Consider the following 23,020-nt stretch of genomic DNA (forward strand, 5'->3'; position numbering starts at 1 on the left):
TTTCAGGGGAAACCTAGGTGGGAACGGAAGCAGAGACTGTAGCAATGAGCTGCATACTGTCCTGCTCCTCCTTGCTGCTCAAACGTCCAAGAACCACCAGGCACTGGCTGGTCCCTCTCACATCAGCTGTGATCAAGAAAACCCCCCTCAGGCCGGCCTAATGGAGGCCTGTCCTCTGTTCTTCTTCTCAGGTGACTAGGGAAACTGAGGCGAGGAAGGTGGCTATCATGCCGAAGTCACTGAGTCGCCCTATAGAAACCAAGCTCACCTTTATTAGCAGAGTTTTAAATAAATACACAATCCATCCACCCAGCCCGACCCCAATAAATTAATAATATTAATAAATACAAATATAAATAGCATCCTTGAAGGGGAGTGTAGGTGAGGAGCAGGGCCCGGCGCTCAAGCGCAGTGGCAGCCCCGGGCCACCAGGTCATCATAAGTCTGCAGTGACACACCACTGTCTGTCCTGTGCATAAGAACCACCGGGGTGTAGCTGGAGGGGACACAGCACGGGGCAGGCACCCTGTCAGGCTGCAGGCCATGCAGGCGTGCTTTGATCTGCGCATGCGTGTTCGCGGAGCGGTAGAGGTTGGGGCACTCGCCCACGCACATGCTCAGCTGCAGCTGGCGCGGGGACAGCACCCAGTCGCTCCAGCCCAGGTCCTCGAGAGTTGCCTGCACACTCTCCAGGTGACAGCAGCGCCCGGGACCCAGCGGGCACGAGTCTCTTGGGTGCGCATGCGCGCTTCGGCGCCCCCTGCCGGCGGCCACGCGTAAGTGCAGTTCCAGCCGTGCGCCGCCAGAGGGCAGCATGGCCAGGTCGGGAGGCGGCGTCAGGCGCAGGCGCAGTGCGGGAGCACGGGGTCCCTGGAGGCTGATCGCACGCTTCAGGGGCCTAGTGATGTCCCAGGGCCGGGTCGTCGGCGTCAGCAGGAGCAGAGCTCGGTGCACGCGGTAGGCTTCGGGGAGACCCTGAGTCAGCGACGTCCGGTTGACGCGGAGTAGCAGATGACCGTGGGACCCCAGTCGCACTGCAGAAGAAACCAGAACACCGGTCACTCATGTCCTCACGTTGTGTGCAAAAGTGTCATGCCCGCCGACTACAGGGCCTTTGCAGATGTCAAACGTAGGCAGCCCAAGGTCTCTCAGTGTAGCCCCGGCTGTCCTGTAACTCCCTCGAACTCACAGAGATCTGCCTGTCTCCCCCCTTTCCCCCCCTAGTGCTGGGATTAAAGACGTGCGCCACCACCTTCTGGTTAAAAGTTGATTTTGTTCTTAGCGACAGGGAAATCGCTAAGGTCTGCCCTGCGGAGGACGGCGTGGACTTCTCCAACCTTTCCCCAAACCCCCGAATAAAGTGTTTCAACAAACAGACAAAAGCTGATTTTCTTTAAAGCAGGGTTTGGTGGCCTACACCTGTCCTCTCAGAACTTGGGAAATGGAGGCAGAAGGATTGCCCTGAGTTCGAAATCGGTCTGGGCTACAAAATCCAGAGAGGGAGAGAGAGAGAGAGAGAGAGAGAGAGAGAGAGAGAGAGAGAGAGAGAGAGGTGGGGAGGGAAGCAGGGAGGGGAAGAGGGAGAGAGAGAAAAAAATGAATTAAAAATTTGGGACAGGTTCTCACTATGTAGTCCCAGCAGCTGGCCTTGAACTCATGGCAATCCTCCTGCTTCAACCTCGGGAGTAGTTAAGATGGCAGGCGTGCGCCACCACATCCAAGTGTAGACCATCGGAGAGAGCGTCAGTTCACTTGGATTCACACAACGGTAGCGGATTTGTGAGGGGGCGTGGCCCAGTGAGCCTGGCCCCGCCCCCAGCCCAGGCTGGGTCGTCCAGCACAGGCGAGGCCCCTGGATCCTCCTCCCTCCCATCCAGGCGACTGTCCCTCGTTACTGTAGCGGACTCTTTACGAGCGATTGCGTCAGATTCCCGATCCAGTTCCCGCAGGTTCTTTCCCTCTGGCTCCCATCCTGATTCTCGTCCCTCCCTCCTCCGTCCAAGACCCTCTAACCATCCCGCATGTCCTCCCCCACTGGCGTGCTGTGCATCTCCAGGAGCGACCTTGACCTTTCTGGACATCATTTGTCCAGCTCTAGTCTGGGGACGGTCACCCTTCCTACACTGGCTGAGCCCGCTGCACGGGGGACTGCTGGCAACTCCAGAGGTCACAGCAGGGGAAACTGAGGCTCGGAAGCCGGGCTGGGTCTCGTGGACTTGAGCGTGTTGGCTAGAGCTTGGAGAAGGTGTTGCAGAAGTGGGTCCCCAGGTGTTACTCACCCTCTGGATTGAGTATCCGGACAGCTGGGTCGGGGGTTGGTTCTGAGTTCGAGTCCTCCCGGCTCTGGTTGGCGTGCAGCCGGCTCAGCAGGTCCTGGAAGCGACCCCGTAGCTCGTCGGCGTTGAGCTGGGACTCAGGGAAGGAGCGTCGCTGCTCAGGCATTGCCAGAGCGTCCCCCTGCGATGGCCATGACAGCAGCAGCAGCAACAGCAACAGGAACAGCAGGAACCTCAGTTGAGAGCCGCCTGGTGGCTGGGCCTGGAGCGCGGGCAGGGCCATGTCGCTTGTATCCTGAGTGTGGCTTTGAGTTAAGCCCTCCGCAGCTGCCTTTATACCCACTGGACTCTGTCCGCCCCGCCCCCCGTGTGCGATGCCAACTCGGGTGACCAGGCTGATCCGGGCGGGAATCCCAGGGCTCCGCAGGGGGAGGGGGCGGTACCTCTCAGCTCAGGAGGGAAACCGCTGGGTCTGTGATCCGAGGGAGGGCTGACTGTCCCCACAGAACATGTGATGGAGTCCGGACTGAAGTTCAAGTGCTGCTTCCTTCCCCTTGGGACCAGGACTCTCTCCCTCTCCCTTTCTTCCTCTCTCCCTTCCCTCCCTCCTCCCTCCACTCCCATCAAAGGTGAAGCCAAGGAAAACCTAGAAAAGGCAAGTTCAGGCATGCCACCCTATGCCTCAGGGTCCCAGGAGTAGACTTTACAGCCTTGCCCAAATGGGCTGGGCAGAAGGGCAAACCAGAGAGTACTGCACCTACTCGCTGTTCTCTGCGGGACTCCTACTAATCCTTCAAAACCCTGTGCAAAACAGCCACTGCTTCAGGAAGATTTCACTAGATTTACCTTTCCGGGATGACTGGGTGGGTGCTCACACAACGCTCTGCCCTGTGCCTGCCTCAGGATCCCCAGATACTGAGGGGTTCCTCTTGGGGATTGAAGCAAGAGGAAATCTGCTGTGGGCCTCCTTCCAATCAGGAGGCGGCAGGTGGCTGGAGGGTGAGGGCGGTTGATCTCAGGCTCGGACAGAAGATGGAGGAGGAGTAGAAGAAGAAGAAGGTGCCAGGAGCCCCGTCCACGGTTGGCCTGGGCCCTGAAAGGGTAGTGGCTGTGGTTAGGGCCTCTGGGTGAGACAGGAGTGAGCAACGAGGGGCACCAGGTGTCACCAAGGGCTCCTGCTAGGGTCTGAGGCACCTAGGGTTCCCTCCCAACATGTACATACTACTGGATGGCCTCTGACCCGTGGGGTCACTCCAGGTTAATGACTAACTAGGGTTGCTCCATGTCCCCCTGTGAGGACAAGGTAGGTGCGTGGTAAGTCCTCCACCCCTGCCATCCCTTCTGTGGTCCCACAGGCCTGATGCTTGCTGGACAAGAGGTAAAAGCTCAGGCTGACCCCAGAACCCTCTCTCCACTGATCCCAGATCCCTCCTCCTCAGATCCAAGCCCCGCCCCTGATGCACTAGACCACTCCTCCTGTAGACCCAGGCCCCGAGCCCTGCCCCCCAAAACTACCTGTTTGCTCCAGGACCTTTTGCCTAAGTGGGTGACTCTTCAAGATCAATATGGAGAGAGGTGGCCCATCCCTCGGGCTCGCAGCTGTGGGCAGTTTTGAGGTCACTGCACCCTGTGAGGAGGGGCAGTGTGGTGGACTCCCCGCCGGTGAGAGTGGGGTTTGGGGGTTATTTTCATCTCTGACCGTTTTCCCCCAAATTTAAGTCTCAGAGTTGGATTCTCCGCCCTGGACGAGGGATCAGCGGCCTGGATCACACTGGCCTTCTGGTCCCTGGCCAACCATCGAGCCTCAGTTACTCTTTCTGTGAAAGGCTACTGTGGTCTACATCTTCAGGGTGGGGGTACAGCGGGGGCAGGGGGCGAACACTGCAGAGTGAGAAACTATCCCGCCGTCCCATGTGACCTTGAGCAAGTTCCTCAGCCTCTCTGCACTACAGAGCAAAGGCCAGGGGTCAGGAGACCGCTGTCTTGCTGCGTGAGATGAGAGGCTGAGGCAGGAGTCACGAGTCACAGGTGGAGAAACTGAGGCTGGGGGACGGCCCAGGGTCTCTTGGGATATGGATGGCTGCGTAGATGTGGAGCATGGGAGTGAGCAGAATAGCTGCTTAGACCCATGCGGGGAGCCATGTGGGGTCTGGATGCTGAGGACCACCACAGACTACAACTAGAGATGCCCATGTGACCTGAGTACACAGTAGGCCCTCAATAAATGCACCTGTGCACCTTGATGCCATTCAAACTCACAGCTGCTTGTCGATAGAGACCCAGGCCCAAAGTCTCAGGTAGGTGTCAGGGTGTCATTTGGGGGTTGAAACACATATGTCAGAGGCCTAAGAGACAGTTCGTCCAGGTCTATAGTCCTCTCACTCTGTGAATCCAAACCCACAATCCCCCTGCCTCAGTCTCCTGAGTGTCAAGATGACAGAAAATGAGCTGCCAAGCTCTTCCTTGCCATATAGCATTCCACCCTTCCTACAGTGTGGCGACCAGGCCAACGACCAACCAGGCATCTGTCTCTTTAAGACCAGGATCGGTCAGCCATTTACTTTATTCATGGAATGCTCTCCAAAGGGCTCCAAACCAGCAAGGCTCCATGGGGTCCCCATCCTCCAGTAAGCATCATCACCCCCCAAACAGATTTCTGGTCCACAAAACTCTGGAATGTGGCCTCGTGCCAACTTGGCTCCTTTTTCCTCAAAATCCTCAGCTGATGACCTCATAACCGGTCCCAGAGTCAAGTAAGGGAGCAGGGTAACCCAACTATGGGCTGCCAGCCAACCATGACCTCAGCGTGCTGGGACCCTGACTTCCTCTCCAGAAGCAGCATTCCTGGGTCCTGAGGCCACACTCTGGGGCAGAGGTGAGCTGCCCTCGCTGGGCCAACCCCACTCTTATCAACACACAAGAAAACACAAACTTTCCTGCCCTGTGGACAGTGCCTTGTGATCCTTACAGATCAATTTGAAATGTCATGAGAATCTCCAGAGGACAGGGTAACCTGCTGTCCTCGTGTCATGGTGACCTCGGGGAGTCAGGGGAGTCCTGGCTCATCTCTGCTTCTGGAGGATGCTGCTGCTAGCCCAGGATTGACCAACTAAGATGATTAAATTCTCAGCAATGATGTTGGTGCCAGGTAGTCAGAACTCAGATAGATCTGGGCAAACTTCATATAGAACTCCTATCCATCTTTTGTTGTTGTTGTTGTTTTGAGACAGGGTTTCTCTGTCCTGGAACTCATTTTGTAGACCAGGCTGGCCTCGAACTCAGAAATCCGCCCGCCTCTGCCTCCCAAGTGCTGGGATTAAAGTTGTGCGCCACCACTGCCCCGGCCCTATCCATCTCTTAAGCCCCACTTTCAGTGCCCATCTTCCTATCTAAGCCTTGGGAGCTCTCCTCCTCCGTCCTCTCCAGCTGAGGGGTCTCTGCCACTGAGCCCATCCTGGGCTGACTTCCTGATACATGGACTTACTTACTGAAGTTGTTTTATTGTTCTAAAGCATATGACACATACATGTACTATTTTGTGAAATATAAACATCTCCCCTCTTAGATTCTAGAACATTCTATCCCATGGAAAGTACAGATACTCTCATCCTGTCTCCCCCCCCACACACTGGTTGTCAGGCTCCTCCAAAGCTGGTGCTGTGGTGTAGTGACAATTTTAGTTTCTTTGAAAAACACAGAAATGCTGAGAAGTGGTGACGCACGCCTTTAATCCCAGCACTTGGGAGGCAGAGGCAGGCAGATTTCTGACCGCAAAGATGGGCCTTGCCCCAAGCAACTTGATGCCCCTAACCAGCAGGAAGTAGTCTAACAATGACATCACCCTGTTCCCTCTACCCTTTTCTCTCTCCTCTCCAGTGTAAGGGGCTTAGAAGGGTGGAAGAAAGAAGGACCCACAAAGTAACCAAAGTCCAGCTACATTGATGCTCTGGGATCTTTTGCCTGCTCTGTCCCGCCCAGAGCAACACAGCATCTGTCCCCATGGGGTTTGTAGTGCTTGGCCTTCCTCCAGCCAGGCCACCATGAGTGTGAGCTTGCTCTTTCTGTGTTGAGTGTCTTAGGGGGAAAAATGCTGTGTCATGAAGAGACGGAAGAACTGTTGCCTGCTGCTGCTCCTGTGAAGCATCCAGGCGTGCAAAAGTGAACAGTTACAGAAAAACAGCCCCTAGGAAGTGAGGCCAGAGGACTGGGGCTCAGCCAGGTCACGGAGGGTAACTAACCTACAACATCCCAACTCAAAATAGACTAAATAGAAGGCTGGGGCTCATTCAGCAGTGGTGGCGCACACCTTTAATCCCAGCACTTGGGAGTCAGAGGCAGGTGGATTTCTGAGTTCAAGGCCAGCCTGGTCTACAGAGTGAGTTCCAGGACAGCCAGGGCTACACAGAGAAACCCTGTCTTAAAACCTAACCCACCTCCAAAAAAGGAAGAAGAAGAAGGAGGAGGAGGAGGAGGAGGAGGAGAAGGAGAAGGAGAAGACTGGGGCCAAATAAATAGAAGACTGGGGCTCGCTGGCCTACAGCCCAGTTTGAAGTGTGATTGTGGCTCAGTTGATAAGAGTGCTTGTAGCTCAGTTGGAAGGGTCCTTTGATCTAGGTAGGTGTCAGGCCCTCCAGAAATGAGCTCAGGATGGAAGACCAGCCTTTTGGCCTGTAGATAAAAGCCAGCTTTCCTCAGGAACTTGTGAAATGGGTCTGTCCCCCAAAGGAGGCCCTTATAATCCACCGTTTGCCCACCTGAGCTCGTACTGTCTTGCGTAGCCCTGGCCAGGGACGGATTTCTTTCTCTCTGCTCTGCATTCTTCCAGATGCCTCTGAATCTATTCTCCTTTACCATCAATACAAACCTACCTGCCACAAGGAAACAGCCATTCTGCAGTTTCTATACCTACCCCCTCAGATACTGTAAACCGTGCTTACAACTCAGTGGATAAAGTGCTTGTCTAGCATGCACAAGGCCATGGGTTCCATCTGCAGTACCACATAAACCAGGATGAGTCCTGCACACTGCCACCCTAGCACCCCAACACTGAGGGGTGCTCGGGGATCAGGAGTCCAAGGTCATCCTTGGACACCGAGTGAGTTGAAGGCCAGCCTGCCCTATACGGAACAATGTCTCAAAAAGAGACATCAGAAAGTGGAGGCTGAGGGTGCCTGCGGCCCCACCAGATTGTTGGTTATGTCCATTTTATTTGAGCACATGTTGAGGTCCTACGTGCATTTCTATGCACCGCATGGGTGCCTGCTGCCCAGCAAGAGCAAAGGCATCGGGCTCCCCTGAGCTGGGGTTACACTTGTGTGAGGAGAAATTCGAACCGGAGTCCACGGGAGAGCGCCTTATCTAGCAGAGGGAAGGCGTGTCAACGTGTCTGACAGCCCTCACCCCACCCTGTCTCTATGTAAATAAGGCTCATATTTTCACCAATCACAGAACAGCTATCACACAAAGGCTCTCAGGCTGTGTACCTCCTCCTGTGGGCGTGGCGCCCCTGTGGACTGAACGCAGGGGGCGGGGAGACACGGATGGACCAAAGGACAGCGGACACATTGCGGAACAGGCGGGGCCCTGGGCTCACGGACCAGCTATGTAGGCAAAGGAGAGAGCCGAGCCTCAGAGTGGAGCTTTAGCGATGGCTCAGCAGTTAAGACTCTGCTGCTCCTGCTGGGACCCAGGTTCGTTTCCTAGCACCCACAGGTGGTCACAACTGGCTGTAACTGCGACCCCTTTCGTGCCTCCGTGGGCATTGAGCATGCACATGGTGCACAGACATGCACAAAACACTCATCAGATAAAGTAAAGTAGAAAGAGATAAAGACAACCGCTAAATAAAAGTCTGTCTTCCCTGGGAGTGTGTGTGTGCCCAGGAGACTGAGGAGCATCGCTGAGTCAAAGACCTAGAGATTGACTCAAAGAAAATAAACCGCCGAGGTTGGCAGGGACCGGAGGCACCTGCACGATCGGCTTAAACTCTTATTTATTTTCTTTTTATAGCTTCTGGCGTTTGGAGAAAATCTCTGTAGAAACATTAACTCCTCAAGGCAAAAGGATCAGAAATATCCCTGAACAAAGCCGGCCGGGCGCAGCCTCTGTGGCCTGAAAACCGGTCTGTGACGGTGAACCCTAGTGTATCTGTGAACGTGGGCATTGGTGGACCTCTGAACGTGGACGCTAGTGGATCTGTGACCATGGACGTGTGAATGTGGATACTACTGGACGTCACCTTAATTACACACCAGATCCGCCCAGAGAGCGCACTAGACTGCACACACGCACCTGGGCTCAGCCCTGGACCTCACGGTGGAGGGAGAGAACCCACTCCTGAGAGTTGTCCTCTGATCTTTACATGTATGCCATGGCCTGTTTACCCCCAGTCCTAATAAATGTAAGGAAAAAGTTTGTAGGTTGTAGGCCAGCTCAGTGGGTAGAGTGCTTGTAGCTCATTTGGTGGAGGATTTACTTTAGCATGCACAAGGCCTTGCCAATTCTCCATCTTTGTAAACGGTGTGGTCACCTCCTGTCTTCTGTCTCTGGAGAGCAGAGGCAGGGTGATCAGGAGCTCATCCTCAGCAGGCAGGCTAAGGCCTGAAGCAACCATGCAATGTTTAAGAGAGCACTGACTGCTCCTGCAGAGGACACAAGTTCGGTTCCCAGCACCCACATCAAGTGGCTCACACCCCCTGCAGCTCCTGCTCCAGCTGATCTGACATTTCGGGGCTCTGAGGACAACTACGCTCATGGCTCCTGTGCACAAATCTACACAGACACAAAACAAGCCCACCTAATTAAAAATACATAAAAATGAGCACATACACAATCAACAAGGCCTTCTATTGACAGCACACTCAGGCCTAGAGGGAGAGGATAAATAGTTCTACTCACACCGAAGGCTTTAATCTCTCACGCTTACACTGTCATAGGGCCTCCCCCTATAGATCAGGGTAGCCTCATTCTCACAGAGACCCACCACTGCCTCCCAAGTGCTGGTGTGTAACTCCATGCCTGTTGTCGTCGTTGTTATTGTCGCTGTTATTGTTGTCGTCGTTGTTGTTGTTGTCGTCGTTGGCTTGGGTGTTTGGATTGTTTTTCTGAGACAAGATTCTCCTTATATAGTCTAAGCTGGGTTCAAGTTCACCATCCTCCTGCCTCAACCTTCTGGAAGTTGGGATGACAGACCTCCCCCCATCGCCACACCGCTCAGTGGTATATTAATTATTTTCTTTTACCTTTGTGTATTTTCTGTGTGGAGAGACGCAGACCGTAGGGCACATGTGTGGAGTCAGAGGCCAGCGCTCAGGCTTATGTCTCTTCATGGGTCAGGCCTGGCAGAGCCTCAGCGATGGAAAAGAGGAGGCCGAGGATATCCAGTCAGATGTAGGAGGCACAGGCAGGCTCCAGGAACTTGGAATGTAAGGGAGGGGTGCAGGAGCGGATGTGGTTAACAACCTGGTGACCTTGGCAGGAGACCACACCACACCCTCCCTCCCCGACACTCACCATGAGCTTGTTTTTCTTAGTCTATAGAGCCCATCTTTATGGAAGATGGAAGGTGTCACATGATTTTACAGAGAGTTTCAATGCAATCATACTGGAGCTTTACAGCTTTAGTGTAATGAGTCTTTATTGGGCACACAGAACTGAGTTATCACCAGGTAAGTTTTCAATAAATTGTGCTTGTACATGCCTAAAATAAAGCATTCAGAGTCAGACTCCCAAAGTTTAAGCCAATTACAGAAACACCCTCCTGCCCCTCCTCACTCCCCTCCCTTGAAGATCATTAGTGAGCTGGCCCTGTGGTCACGGAGATGGCTAGAGTCAGCAAGGTGAGAGCCATCCAGAAGGTTCCACCGGTACAGAGGAACACCTACACTTCCCCAGGGCACACAGAACATTCTCCAGGGATAATCATGAGTTAGGCCATAAAACAAGTCCTAATCAATTTAAAAATAGCAAAATCATAGGAACTATGATTTCACCTGAATGCAGAAGGCGTGGTGGCACATGCCCAGAACCTGGCACTTTGGAGTGGAGGTTAGAGATCTGGAGTTCGAGATCATTTTCAGCTACATAAGAAGTCTGGAGCCGCCGGGCAGTGGTGGCGCACGCCTTTAATCTCAGCACTTGGGAGGCAGAGGCAGGCGGATTTCTGAGTTCGAGGCCAGCCTGGTCTACAGAGTGAGTACCAGGACAGCCAGGGCTATACAGAGAAACCCTGTCTCGAAAAACCAAAAAAAAAAGAAGTCTGAAGCCAGCCTGGGCTACATGAGACCCTGTGTCAAAACAGGGGAGAGTACAATACTCCAGAGTACCTGTATAGCACCGGACCCTAGAGCAAGGGTCTAGAGAGATCATGGGGTAGACTGGACAGGACTTAGCCACGAATGAAAACAAACTCAGTACAGGTATGGGGGTGCACGCCTTTTGCTTCAGCCCTTGGGGAACAGCCCTTGGGCAGGAGGATCTCTGTGAGTTGGAGGCCAGCCTGGTCTACATAGGAAGCTTCAGGTCAGCCAGGGCTACACAGAGAAACCCTGTCTCAAAAACAGCAGCAACAAACATGTAAGCCACTGAATACAAGTGTCACAAATATTCCAGGTGATATACACAGGTGTCACAGGTGTTCCAGGCGATATACACAGGTGTCACAGGTGTTACAGGTGACAGACACAGGTGTCACAGGTGTTACAGGTGACACAACACAGACATTAGAAAAGATTTGAAGTCTGTGGCCTGACCTGAGGAAGTAGAAGGAGGACCAGGAGAAACTGTAAAGACCCTGTGGAGATGCAGCAGAGCCCCCCATAGGCCATCCTGGGGAAACAGGTGTAGGACTGGAAGCCTGGGCTGTTAGGCTCAGCAGGCTGAGGCAGGAGGGTCAACAGTTCAAGGTTATTACCCTTATATATAGTGACAGGGGCCAGCCTGAGATACATCAGACCCTGTCTCAAAACACACAATAGAAGCTGGAAAGATGGCTCAGCAGTTAAGAACACTGACTGCTCTTCCAGAGGACCTGAGTTCAATTCCCAGCACCCACATGGTGGCTCACAACCATCTGTAATGGGATCTGATGCACATTTCCAGTGTGACTGATGACAGCTACAGTGTATGCATATAAATAAATAATATTTTTTTGTTTTTTGTTTTTGGTTTTCTCTGTATAGCCCTGGCTGTCCTGGAACTCACTCTGTAGACCAAGCTGGCCTTGAACTCAGAAATCTGCCTGCCTCTGCCTCCCAAGTGCTGGGATTAAAGGTGTGTGCCACCACTGCCGGGCTACAAAACATTTATGGAAGAATTAATGTCCACTCCTTGTCTGAACTCTTTTCAGAGGGAGAAGCAGAAACTCAAAGAGACCCGCCATTACTGATCTTTCTTTCATTTCATTTGAGACAGGGTTTCAGCAAGTAGCCCAGTCTGGTCCAGAACTGGTCATCCTCCTGCCTTAGCTTTCCAAGTGATCCCAGGTGTGGACTGTCACTATTGATTGCTCTTATTTTCAAGCTAGAAAAGATAAGGGTGGCATGGAGCTTGGATCAACACTCCCATCCCTAGAAATGCAAATTTCCTAAACCAACCACCAGCACACCACATCCAGTAGCTGGACTAGTCTCTGTGACCTCATGGTCACCCCAGGGACTCAAAAGTGAATCACCATCGAAAACCAGTTACGATAATACAGCCATTAATAACACGCAGGAGAATGCCATGTGATCACATTAATTGACGCAGAGAGGCTGGTCATAAAATCCAAAATTGTTTCCTGTTTTAAAAAAATACATCCACCTGGGAAAAGAGGAAAAGCCTGTCCATACCAGAAAGCACATTTATGTCATCTGGGGATGCTGGGTACTGAGTCCCCAGCACCACACAAATCAGGGAAACGGAATTGGGACTGCGGCTGAAGCTCACTTAGATGAGTGCTCGTAGCTCAGTTGTTAGAGTGCTTGTGACTCAGTTATTAGAGTGTTTGTAGCTCAGTTGTTAGAGAGCTAGTCTGCCTTAAGCCCTGGGTTCCATCTCCATCACTGCAGACACCAGTCCTGATGGTGCTCACCTGTCATCCCAGAATTTGAAAAGTGGAACTAGGAGGATCAGGAATTCAAGGTCATCTTTAGCAACAAAGTGAATTTGTAGCCAGCTTGGGCTACATGAGACCCTGTCTCACAGAAGGAAAAAAAAAAATCAGAAACAGGCCATAAAGGAAAGCCAGAGCTACCTTCATACTTGCTGGTGAGAGATTATGTCTCCCCTGAGTAAGGAGGGTTATTCCATTTGCTCTAATAAACGCTGCGAAAGCCTGTGCTCTGGGATCCCCTGGAGCACTTCGACTGCTTCTCAGTGCCTCTGTTGGCTTCTTGGAGTCGGTGGAAGTCTAGGTGGGATTGAGTTCTCCAGCAGGAAGGGAGCTCAGGGTTCACTGGGTGGAGGGCAGCAGCTGTGGGTGACTCAGCAGGGCCCCTGCCTCAGTCAAAGACTCTCCGCAGGTCCCCCGTGTTAGCATCCAGAATCTGCCCGCAGCAGATATGTGGGCGGGTCCACAGACCTGTTGCCAGGGCAACGGCCACCATATTCCCAGAATCCATTGGGCTCAGCTCCCACCTTTACCTGGACTACTACGTCACGGCTTATATATAATTGGCAGTCTCTTCCAGGTCTCTCTCTCTCTCTCCCTCTCTCCTCTCCCTCCCTTCACGCGCCGCGGTCCTCACCCCCCCCTTCTCCTAATTAAACTTCCAAAAACACAGAGCTGCTTGTATTTGGTGTCTGTGGACGCGCCGCTGCAGACCAAATCTATCACCCCGCATGGCCTCAGCAGCCCCCATCCCCCCGCCCTGGTCCCCAGGGCCACCCTACACTCTTGCTGCGCTCCCTGTGCTTTTAGGAAGCACGTGCTGCACATGGGCCCTGGCTGAACTCGGACATGTGACCTCCTCAGGCAGGTGTATGCTCAGTAGTTATCAGGGGAAAGTGAGACCCACAGCAGGCTAGACCTGACCTGGGTCACCCCTCATCCCACATCCTCATCTTGACTGCCAGCGCTCTCTCTGCTCCTTGGTGCCTTTGAAGTAAAGTAAGACTTTGCCAGTCAGCACTACGAGTAGGAAGCAGAGGAATCAGGAGTTCAAGGCCATCCTTCCTTATACAGTGATTTCTAGGCTAGTCTGTTATGCGAGCCACGTTTCAAAATAAATAAGAAGATAGGTAGGTAGGTGGATGGATGGATGGAAGGAAAGAAAGAAGGAAAGAAAAAGAGAGAAAGGGCCAGGCAATGGTGGCACACTCCTTTAATCCCAGCACTTGGGAGGCAGAGGCAGGTGGATTTCTGAGTTTGAGCCAGCCTGGTCTACAGAGTGAGTTCCAGGATAGCCAGGGCTACACAGAGAAACTCTGTCTTGAAAAAACAAAAAATAAAAAAAGAAAGAAAGAAAGGAAGGAAGGAAGATGGACAGACAGATAGAAAGAAAGAATCAGGAACTAGAGAGATGGCTCCATGGCTCACTGATGCTCTTGCAAAGACCCAGGTTCAGTTCAAAAGTTCCCAGAACCCACATGGAAATGACAGAAAGAGCACAGAATAAAAGACAAAGATGGGGGTGGGGTGGGGGAAAAGGGGGGAAGAGAGCACAGAGAGGGAGGAGGGGGACAAAGGACCGCCTCTGGATAGAGAGGAGACATACTTGGCCCACAGGCAAATGAAGGTTTAAAAAGGTAAAGGAGGGGCTGGTGAGATGGCTCAGTGGGTAAGAGCACCGACTGCTCTTCCAAAGATCCTAAGTTCAAAGCCCAGCAACCACATGGTAGCTCACAACCACCTGTAGTGAGATCTGATGCCCTCTTCTGGTGCAGCTACAGTGTACTTATTTATAATAATAAATAAATCTTTGGGCTAGAGCAAGTGAGGCAAGTGGGGCAGAGGTCCTAAAAAGTCAATTCCCAACAACCAGTGTTCACAAGGACACAACAGATGTACAGCTACAGTGTGTATTCATATACATAAAATAAATCTTAAAAATAAAAAGATAAAAAGGTGAAGGAGAACCCCTGGGTTAAGAAGTGTTGAATTTTAACTAGGCATGTTAATTAGGTGAGCCAAAGGGGCTTTTGATTGCTGGACTTCAATACTTGGTAGCACTGACCTCGGGTAGTCGGCCTCAGGAGAAGGAAGTGGCCAAATAAGGAAATAGAGCTTGGGGGCTAGCTTTAGGAATGTGATCTAATGGATTAGCAAGAGGAAGAGGGAAAGGAGAAAGACAAAGGCCCCAGGCTGGCTAGAACCCTTCAATAGGACTCTCACAACCATCTTAACTCCAGCTCCAGAGTATCTGACGTCCCCTTCTGGCCTCTGCGGTTACTACATGTACGTACCAGGCAGGCAAAGCACACATACACATACATTTTATTTTTTTAAAAAAAAAAAGTTTAAAAATCATGAAATCCATAAGATAAATGTCTAAAAGCTTCCACTTGCTCTCTCTGCCTTCCCACCTCTGTCTCTAGCTCCATCTCTGTTGTGCTCCCCAGTCCCTTATCAGCACAGTGCAAAGCTGTCTGGGCCCTATCTCCAGTTCCTGGGCACCTGGGACATGTCTGGGCAGGTCTGAGGCACTTTAAAGGACACATATTCCTTGGGAACAAGTTTCCAGAGGCAGAAGCCTGAAGGTGGACTGTGGAGTGGAGGGAGGACTGTTTTAGGTCCATGGGAGGACTACTTGTTCCCCCTTAATCCCATTCCAGCCAATCACACTAAGCAAGTCCCCAGTGTGGCCCTTTCCCTCCCAAATATGGGGTTTTAAGCGTCATATAGAAGTTTACAGGTGTTAATGTGTGTTTTGAGAGAGGGTCTTGGCCAGGCAGGGTGGCACACACTTTTAATCCCAGCACTCGGGAGGCAGATGATTTCTGTGCACTCAAGGCCAGCCTGGTCTACAGAGTGAGTTCCAGGACAGCCAGGGCTACACAGAAGCAGCTCTCCCTGTCTCAAAAAATCAAATAAATAAACAAAAGACAGGGAGGGTCTTGGGCAGGAACCTCATCTCTCTGAAGAGCCTGGGGTAATTCCAAGCTTTGCCCTGTATCCCCATTTTACTGCAAACCCTCGAGCCCTGCCCTCTTCTCACCAGGCCTGCATCAGAGAAAACCTCCCTTTGTTAGAGTAGGCTCGGGCTTGTATTGTAAACAGTCACATCCGAGGACTAGCCCTCCATTTACAAATTTCTCTTTTATTTTACGACTCAAAGGAGACTGCACCAGCTCTTCAAGGCCTTTGCTGTGGTCAGCTCCACACCTGACCTCAGGCCTTTGCTATGGTCAGCTCCACACTGACCTCAGGACCCTAGAAGCACTTCTTCATGGTGAATAGTCTCAGTTTATTCTGACTCTGGTGTCCTTTCTTCATTATTTGTGCGCCCAGTGACCCCAACACTCACTGGGGTTCAAACTCAGATTCTCAGGCTCTGCAGTAAGTGCCCTCACCTGCCAGGCCATCTCACTGGGCCATGATGTATTCCATACAGAAAAAAAAGCGCAGAGGAACAGAGCATTCCAAGTCCTTCTGCCAGGTCCTAACATAAGGCTTGGGGTTAAGCACGGATGGAGAGTGTGCCCGGCCACACAGTGCCAGCAAGGCCGGGGTCCTCCGTTGTTCACTGACCTATCCCTCTCAGCTCCTCTCTCCTGCAAGGTGGTCTGATCGGAGCTGTGTGGAATGTTTGCCAGAGGCAAGTTAAGTTCCTGCTCTGGTTGCCACCAGCTTCACCTTTCTCCTGGCAGTATGAGATTCCTGGGGAACTTCTAATGTTTTGGGGGCCCTTGTTTATTATTCTGATAGGCAATAGAGAGCCCAGGTGTCCTTCGGACATTTCTGCCCAGGCATTACACTGTCTGGCCGGTGTCCACTGATCACCCAGCTGGGAATGTCAGCAGGTCCCTGTAAACCCAACCGGAACCATGGCATCCTGTGTCCCCACTGCTGACTGTTAGATATGACTTCCTATGACTATAAAAGTTTGCAGCGCGTGACAGTCAGGGTGACGGAAATCTGTGTTCCCAGGCCAGGGTCACAAGCCCTGGCTTGGCAAGAATCACCCCATTTCTCCCTTTTTGTCAAGCAGGGCTCAGCTGACCAGAGAAATTTCAGGCAATGAGGACCACAGGAGATAGGGAAGCTGAGGTCTGGCTTCCACCATGGGATTCTCCAGGTCCTTAGAAGAAGGCTGGGTTTGTGTGAGGCTGGGGGTCTGTCCCAGTCTATTCCATAAAGAAGTTACAGATGTTGGTTCACACTTTGACCCCATACCCAGGAGGGTTGAGGTAGGAAGATGGTTCTAGACCAGCAGCTGGAGCCCAGCTATCGTGGACCATAGTGGGGTCTCAGCCGTTTGAACCTGCTGAAAGTCCCCAGTAGGTGACATTGGATGCACAATGACAGGTTTCAACAACTTTATTGGTTTCTGGGTAAAGAGCATGGAGTTTCCCAGAGTGCAGCCTGGCAGGCCCTTCTCCCTTCTATTCCTGGAGGTCCTAGAGACCCAGTCAGGGTGCTTGGTGGGAGCTCTGGGGTCGAAGAGAAGGCACACTGGGCCAGAAGGGTCTCAGAGAGCACAAGAGCCCCTGTTGAGAGGATAAAATACCTGAGGTACTGAGGGGTCCCATAAACCAGCCAGGCCCCCTGGGGGCACCCAGGAAGCGATTCCTAAGGTGTGGCTGCGGCTGCCCTGGGCAAGGCCACTCCAGACTTTGAGGGAAAAAGAGCCTGGTGCCACCCAGCATTAGTGAAACCTCTTTTTATAAAAGAAAAGCAGAGCATTGCAGCACAGCTGTGCTGTCCTCCACGTGAGGGCAGAGACAGGAGGCCTTAGGAGCCTCAAGGCCTACAGAGTAAAAACACTTAAAAAAAAAACCTACCCCCAAACTGAGCTCTCTTCGAGTCCCCTGAACAAGGCCCAGATGTGTGCCCATGTGACAGGGAGACTGAGCACCACAGCCATGTGGAGGAAGGCAGCTCTGATTGGCTTCCTCCACCTGTGGCTCTTGGGGAATAAAGCCCAGCTTTTAGGTTTGGTGGCAACTGACTCCCCACTGAGCCACCTTGCCCGCCTCTCTGTTCCTCTCTTCCACTTGGAGTGTAGGGGAGGCTGGCCTTGAACTCCTGTTCTACCTCCACTTCCAGTGCCTGGATGACACAATCCTTACAGCTTGTGACCAGTGTCTACACCAGGGACAGGCCTCACTGACAGGCATGTTTAGTGGCTGTGGTAGCTCAGAATTTAGCTTTTCAAACCCAAACACTGAGTTGGGTTCATTTCCCTACTGCTGCATACAAAGGAAAAAAAAAAAAAAAGAGCCATTTGCCCTGTTTTCTAGTCCAGACACTGTACTTATGCGGGTGCGGTGGGGGGTGGACACTTCACCTGACACAGAATACCAAAGCCCCTCTCTTTGTTTGCTCCCTCCAGCCTGTGGATATGGAGAAATGGTGGGCTGGGAGGGGGAGGGGGACAACCTGCCTGGGTCTGCATTTGAGACAGCCATCAGCACGCACAGGGACCCCCACAGCTCCAACTCTCAGAGCTGAGCCTCAGAATAAGGCTTTGTCTCTTATGTTCCCAGAGGGGACTTCTGGGCTCAGACACTCCAAGGGGTAGAGAGGTCAAGGGTAAGCTGTCTAGACAGTGGGAGGGAGAGGGGCAGGCTGGAGGCGCTCTCCTAGCACACAGCAAGGTCACCCTGGGGGCGAAGGCCCGAGCAGCCTGTGGAGCAGCCTGTGCACACAGCAGCTGGTCTGCCTTCCAACCAAGACTCCTCGCACAAAAGCACCTAGACTCCGCTTTTCCAGCCTTCCCCCAGCCTCGGGGTCCACCCTTTTCTGGAGGTTTACATGCCAGCTTGAGAAGTGCATGAAATTCCCCATTTTAGCTGAAGCTATCAACTTAACTTTAAAGATCTGCCCCCAAGGATCGGAGGCTTAACCCTGGGACCTGGAGGCGGAGAATTCAAGGTCACCCTCAGCCACACAGTGAGTGTGAACCCAGTCCAGGCTACACAAGACCCTGTGCCACCCCCACCACCTCCAAAAAAAAAAAAAATTTAAAAGATTGGTGCCCACTATGGTGATCCAGCCTCAGCTTCTTGCAGTCTGGCCCTCCGAGTGGCCTTGAGAAACACTGGAGTGGCCCAGGGAATAGCATGTTGATCCAAAAGCTACATTCCTACACTTAAGTTGATAGCATAAATCAGACACTTCTTGGACTGGCACCCAGACACCACCATCGCTGTCCCTGCACATGCCCCTGGCTTCAGATTTATACCAATATTACTTCTCTTCCTCCGCTGGGCTAGCTTTCTAATTTACCATTGCTGGTAAGAACCAGCCAGGCCCAGGTCAGGCCCTACCCACATGTGGGTCTACCCTTTGAAGCCCTGCCCACCCCACCCCCAAGGTAAGAATAGGAAATGAAGGTCAGTGTTGGGGTGACCTGGACCTCAACGGTCAATGTGACCAGTCTGGGCCACACCTGGCAACTACAGAACCTGAGTCCCACCTGCCAAGAAACAAGGAGAAAAATAAAAGGTTTTGGATCAGGGCAAGTGGTGTGTGTTTAAGAGATGCCTAAATAAATAAATACCAGTCCCATGTCCTGGGATCCCTGTCAGCTCATCACTGGGAACTAGAAAATGACATGTACACCCTCCTGGGGACCAGAGGAGATGTCTCTGTCCCTGGGCATCAGAGCACAGTGCTCCCAGAATGGTGCTCCCAGCAGAGCTGGACCAAGGAAAGCTGGCCCGGTACTCCTGGGAACTTTGAGGAAACTGAGAGTGGAGTACAGCCCAGAGTCCTCCTGAGGAAGACTTGCCAGGCGCTGGATACATCTGAAGCAGGAAGACTGCCACAAGTTGGGAGGACTAGCATGAGCTAGAGTTCAGGTAGAACTCTGCCTCAAAAGACAAAAAAACAAACAAAGACACATGGGAACCAAAGTCAGATCCATTTCGGTCATCTCAGGGGGAGGCTGCGGCCAGAGGGCCAGGAGTTCAAGGCCTGCCTTGTCTACATGATGTCTCAAAAGCCCAGGGCCCTGGGGGACCCCTTACTCCTGAGCCCCCACAGGCAGAAGAGCCATGTCTTCCCCTCCCCCCTCCGCACACAGCTACCTAGGAAGCTGCAAGGCCCCTCTCTCTGGAGGTGTTAGCACTGGACAGGAGTGGCAGAGCCCTGGTTATTTAAACTGCCAGCCCACACCAATAGATGCTTTTGCAGGGACAGCAAGCCACCCCAGGGCACTCCAGGGTGCATTCGGAAGGAGAGCCAACTGCTCAGATCTCCATGTGGCGACAGATAAGCTTCAGACACAGGATCAACAAGAAGATGGTGTGAAGAAACCATACCAGAACAAGGACCACTGGAGCTTAAAAGTAGCCAGGCCCAGCACACATGCTATCATAAGCCCTGCACTGGGTAGGCCGAGGTAGGAGGGTCAGGAGTTCAAGGTCAGCTTCTGCTACAGTGAATTGGAAGCTAGCCTGGGCTATCAGAGACCCAGTCTCAGGAACAACAAAAAGATCCAGGGAGAAGAAGTCACTGCTGAATTCAGATCCATCAATCCCATGGGGACACGGGGGCCTCCATCCATCCAGAAAAGAGAAGGTGGCATCCAAAATGTTCTTGGCTTCACTGACAGGAACTGTAGTTGGTCTTGGAAGGAGTCCAGGTCACATGCCTCATCCCTCCCTTCCTGAGAGCCCCTCCTCCTGGCTTGGAAGTTCAAAGTCAGCCAGAGACAAAGGCTGGCTAGAGTCCCAGGCACACTGCCAAATGCAGTTCACCGGATATCCCTGTGGCTGATATGACAGACATGCAGGGACATGCCTGGGCACCGCAACCTCTCATCCCAGGTCCCTAACAGGATATTAGAGGCTGGCTATCTCAAGATGGAGAAAATCCACAGATCCCGGGTGATGGTTCACACTGTAGGTTCTGGGTCCCAGGTTGGCCATGTGTGGTGGCAAGCACCTGTCGTCCCAGTGCTTAGGAAGCTGAGGCCAGATGACCACATGAGGCCAGCCTGGATTTACAGAATAAGTTTAAATGGCCAGCCTGGGTTACCTGAGACCCTGTCTCAAAAATCAACAACAAATACCCTCTAAAGTTTAGAGTCTCTAAATTTTTAGAGTCTAAAAAATCAAAAAGAGAACAAGAAAGGTCATGGCAGAGACAGCTCCCCACAGGCACCAGAGGCCACTGCGGCCAGGCCCTGGGTGGCCATAGCAGCCTGCTCTTCCGAGCAGAGACACGAAGCATGATGGTATTTGCAGGGCAGGAGGCAAAAGAGGCCTCCCTCCCTAGGAGAAAGAAAAGACACTTGTTGGTTAGGCCTGAAGTCTTAACAATGGGAATATAAGTTACTCTGTTCCCTAATCTATCACTGAAGGGGAGGTGGGCACAAAAAAGACAGAGGGGACAGAGACACAGAGACAGGCACAAAGACAGAGAGACAGACACAGAGATAGATGGAGACAGAAAGGCAGAGACAGACAGAAACAGAGAGAAGACAGAAAAGGCAACCAAGTCCCAAGTGGCTTTGGCAGGGACCGTCCAGGGTTTAGGGACATGGATTAGAGCTAATCTACTTTATGATCCTTTGTGAGGCCCCAGCCACAAAGGAAGTTTCAACTCTTTGTCCATACACCTGAAAACACAAGACTGTGCCAGGGTCAAGGTAGCGCCATGGCAGGTGTGCAGGCCACACCTCTGGCCATCTTGCCCTAGCCCTGGCCTCTGCGCACAGCGGAAGTGTCCCCAGATGATATCCAGACGGAGCTCTCTCCATCACCCCCCCTTGTGGTCCACTAGGAGGAGGGGCAGACGAGGCAGGAGGCTCCATGGGCCCAGCTGTGTCCCCTCTCACGGCACCCAGGTGTACATGGCTGTCAGAGCTGGTGGCAGCAGCTGATGTCTCCCTCTGCCTGTTCCAGGACACCCAACATCTCCTCTATGATGGCCCGGAGTGCCCGGCCTAGCTGGTCTGCGTTGTAGGGCTTGCCCAGTGGGGGCACATGGACAAAAGCCGAGCGGCCACGGCCCTGGTAGAGCGACGTATAATACGTGAAGTCACACAGATACCTGAGGCAGATGGGAGGAAGAATCACAGTCAGTGAGTCCCCGTCCAAAGCTGCCAGGCTTCTGAAAAGTCCTTCAAAGCTCTGTGCTATGGGGCACAGCTGAGAGGTGGAGGAGAATCTAGGGGTCAGGGATTTGGGGGACCCTGGACACCTACTTTCCGACTTCTAAAAATGTATTTTGCTGGGCACGATAATCCCAGCACTCAGAAGACAGAGGCAGGTAGATGTCAGTCTAAGGCCAGCCTGGTCTATGTAGAGTTCCAGGCCAACCTGGGCTACACAGAGAAACCCTGTCTTCAAACTTAAGGTGGAGAGTGACTGAGGAAGTTATCTGCTGTTTCGTCCCCAGCTTCCCTCCCTGCTGGAGAGGGAGCCCCATGGCGCCTGGAGCCCACCTGCCAGCATCCTGGGAGATGGTAACAGACACGTCCAGCCCCAGTGTGGTCACCCTTTTGCACACGGCGTCCATGTCAATGATGGAGTCGATGCTCTCGGGACCATCTTCCACACAGCACTGTGAGCCGGGGCAGAACCGGCAATTATCCAGTCCTTTGTAACCCTTGTTGTGGCCACATTTTTCCAGCGTCACTGTGGTGGCCATGCCCGACACCCCGACATGCACCACGAGCTAGGGACAAGGGGGTTGGCAATTAGCAGGAGCAGACACCCACCCATATACAGGGAATAAAAACAGTGAGTCTCAGGGCTGGAGAGATGGCTCAGCGGTTAAGAGCACCGACTGCTCTTCTGAAGGTCCTGAGTTCAAATCCCAGCAACTACATGGTGACTCACAACCATCCATAATGAGATCTGACACCCTGAAGACAGCTACAGTGTATTTATATATAATAACTAAATAAATCTTTAAAAAAAAATCCAGTGAGTCTCTCTTGTTATTGCTACAAAATGAGCTATTACGTGGCTACTTAGGAGCCCAGGGCAGGCTTTGGCTTCACCTTTGAGACAGGGTCTCAGTCTGTCATGTAGCCCAAGCTATCTCACGATTGTTGAGGTGGTGGCTATCTACCACTACTGTACCTTGCTTTGAAAATTATTTTTTTATTAATATTTTGTTTGGTAGTGCTGAGTGGACACCAGGGCCTCACATACTCATATTTAACTGTAATTTACTCAAAGCCATCCTGGCTGGTGCACAGGAACAGATGGCAGCAAGCCCCTGCCAGGTCCCTGTAAAGGTATGATGTGGCGCTGGCCTTTTGGCAGATGGCGGAGGTGTGGTGGTCTGAATGAGCATGGCCTCAGAGGTTCATATATTTGAATGCTTAGTGGAAGCAGTCGAACAGCTTGGGAAGGATTAGGAGGTGTGGGCTTGTTGGAGGAGGTGAACTGCTGGGAGTAGAGAGTGTGTGCTAAGATTTCAAAAGCTCAGGCCAATGTGTGCTTCTCTCTGGCTGCTACTGCTCCCATGCCTGCCTGTCTGCTTCTGGAAATGATGATCATGGACTAACTCTTAGAAACTGAACACACAAGCTGGGCAGTGGTGGCGCATGCCTTTAATCCCAGCACTTGGGAGGCAAAGAGGCAGGCAGATTTCTGAGTTCGAGGCCAGCCTGGTCTACAGAGTGAGTTCCAGGACAGCCAGG

General features: G+C 52.4%; 2 protein-coding genes across 3 annotated transcripts in view; both read right to left on the reverse strand.

Annotated features, from left to right (window-relative positions):
* Positions 1-252: 252 nt before the first annotated feature.
* On the reverse strand, positions 253-3,060 carry Gdf15 (growth differentiation factor 15). Its single transcript, XM_031342974.1, has 2 exons — positions 2,280-3,060; positions 253-1,034 (listed from the first exon to the last, which is right to left on the reverse strand). The coding sequence occupies exons 1-2, from the start codon at positions 2,557-2,559 to the stop codon at positions 403-405; spliced, it is 912 nt and encodes a 303-aa protein (XP_031198834.1). The 5' UTR covers positions 2,560-3,060; the 3' UTR covers positions 253-402.
* Positions 3,061-16,718: 13,658 nt separating this feature from the next.
* The window catches only part of Pgpep1 (pyroglutamyl-peptidase I), a 14,948-nt gene continuing 8,646 nt past the window's right edge, over positions 16,719-23,020 (reverse strand). For both annotated transcript variants that reach the window (XM_031340144.1, XM_031340143.1), the window contains exons 4-5: positions 21,812-22,044; positions 16,719-21,417 (exon numbers count right to left, since the gene is read on the reverse strand). In XM_031340144.1, the coding sequence (XP_031196004.1) occupies positions 21,225-21,417; positions 21,812-22,044 (426 nt within the window). In that variant the 3' untranslated portion in view covers positions 16,719-21,224. The remainder of the gene's footprint in view (positions 21,418-21,811; positions 22,045-23,020) is intronic.

The sequence above is a fragment of the Mastomys coucha genome, unplaced genomic scaffold, assembly GCF_008632895.1.
Source record: "Mastomys coucha isolate ucsf_1 unplaced genomic scaffold, UCSF_Mcou_1 pScaffold22, whole genome shotgun sequence".
In the NCBI taxonomy this organism is placed as follows: Eukaryota; Metazoa; Chordata; class Mammalia; order Rodentia; family Muridae; genus Mastomys; species Mastomys coucha.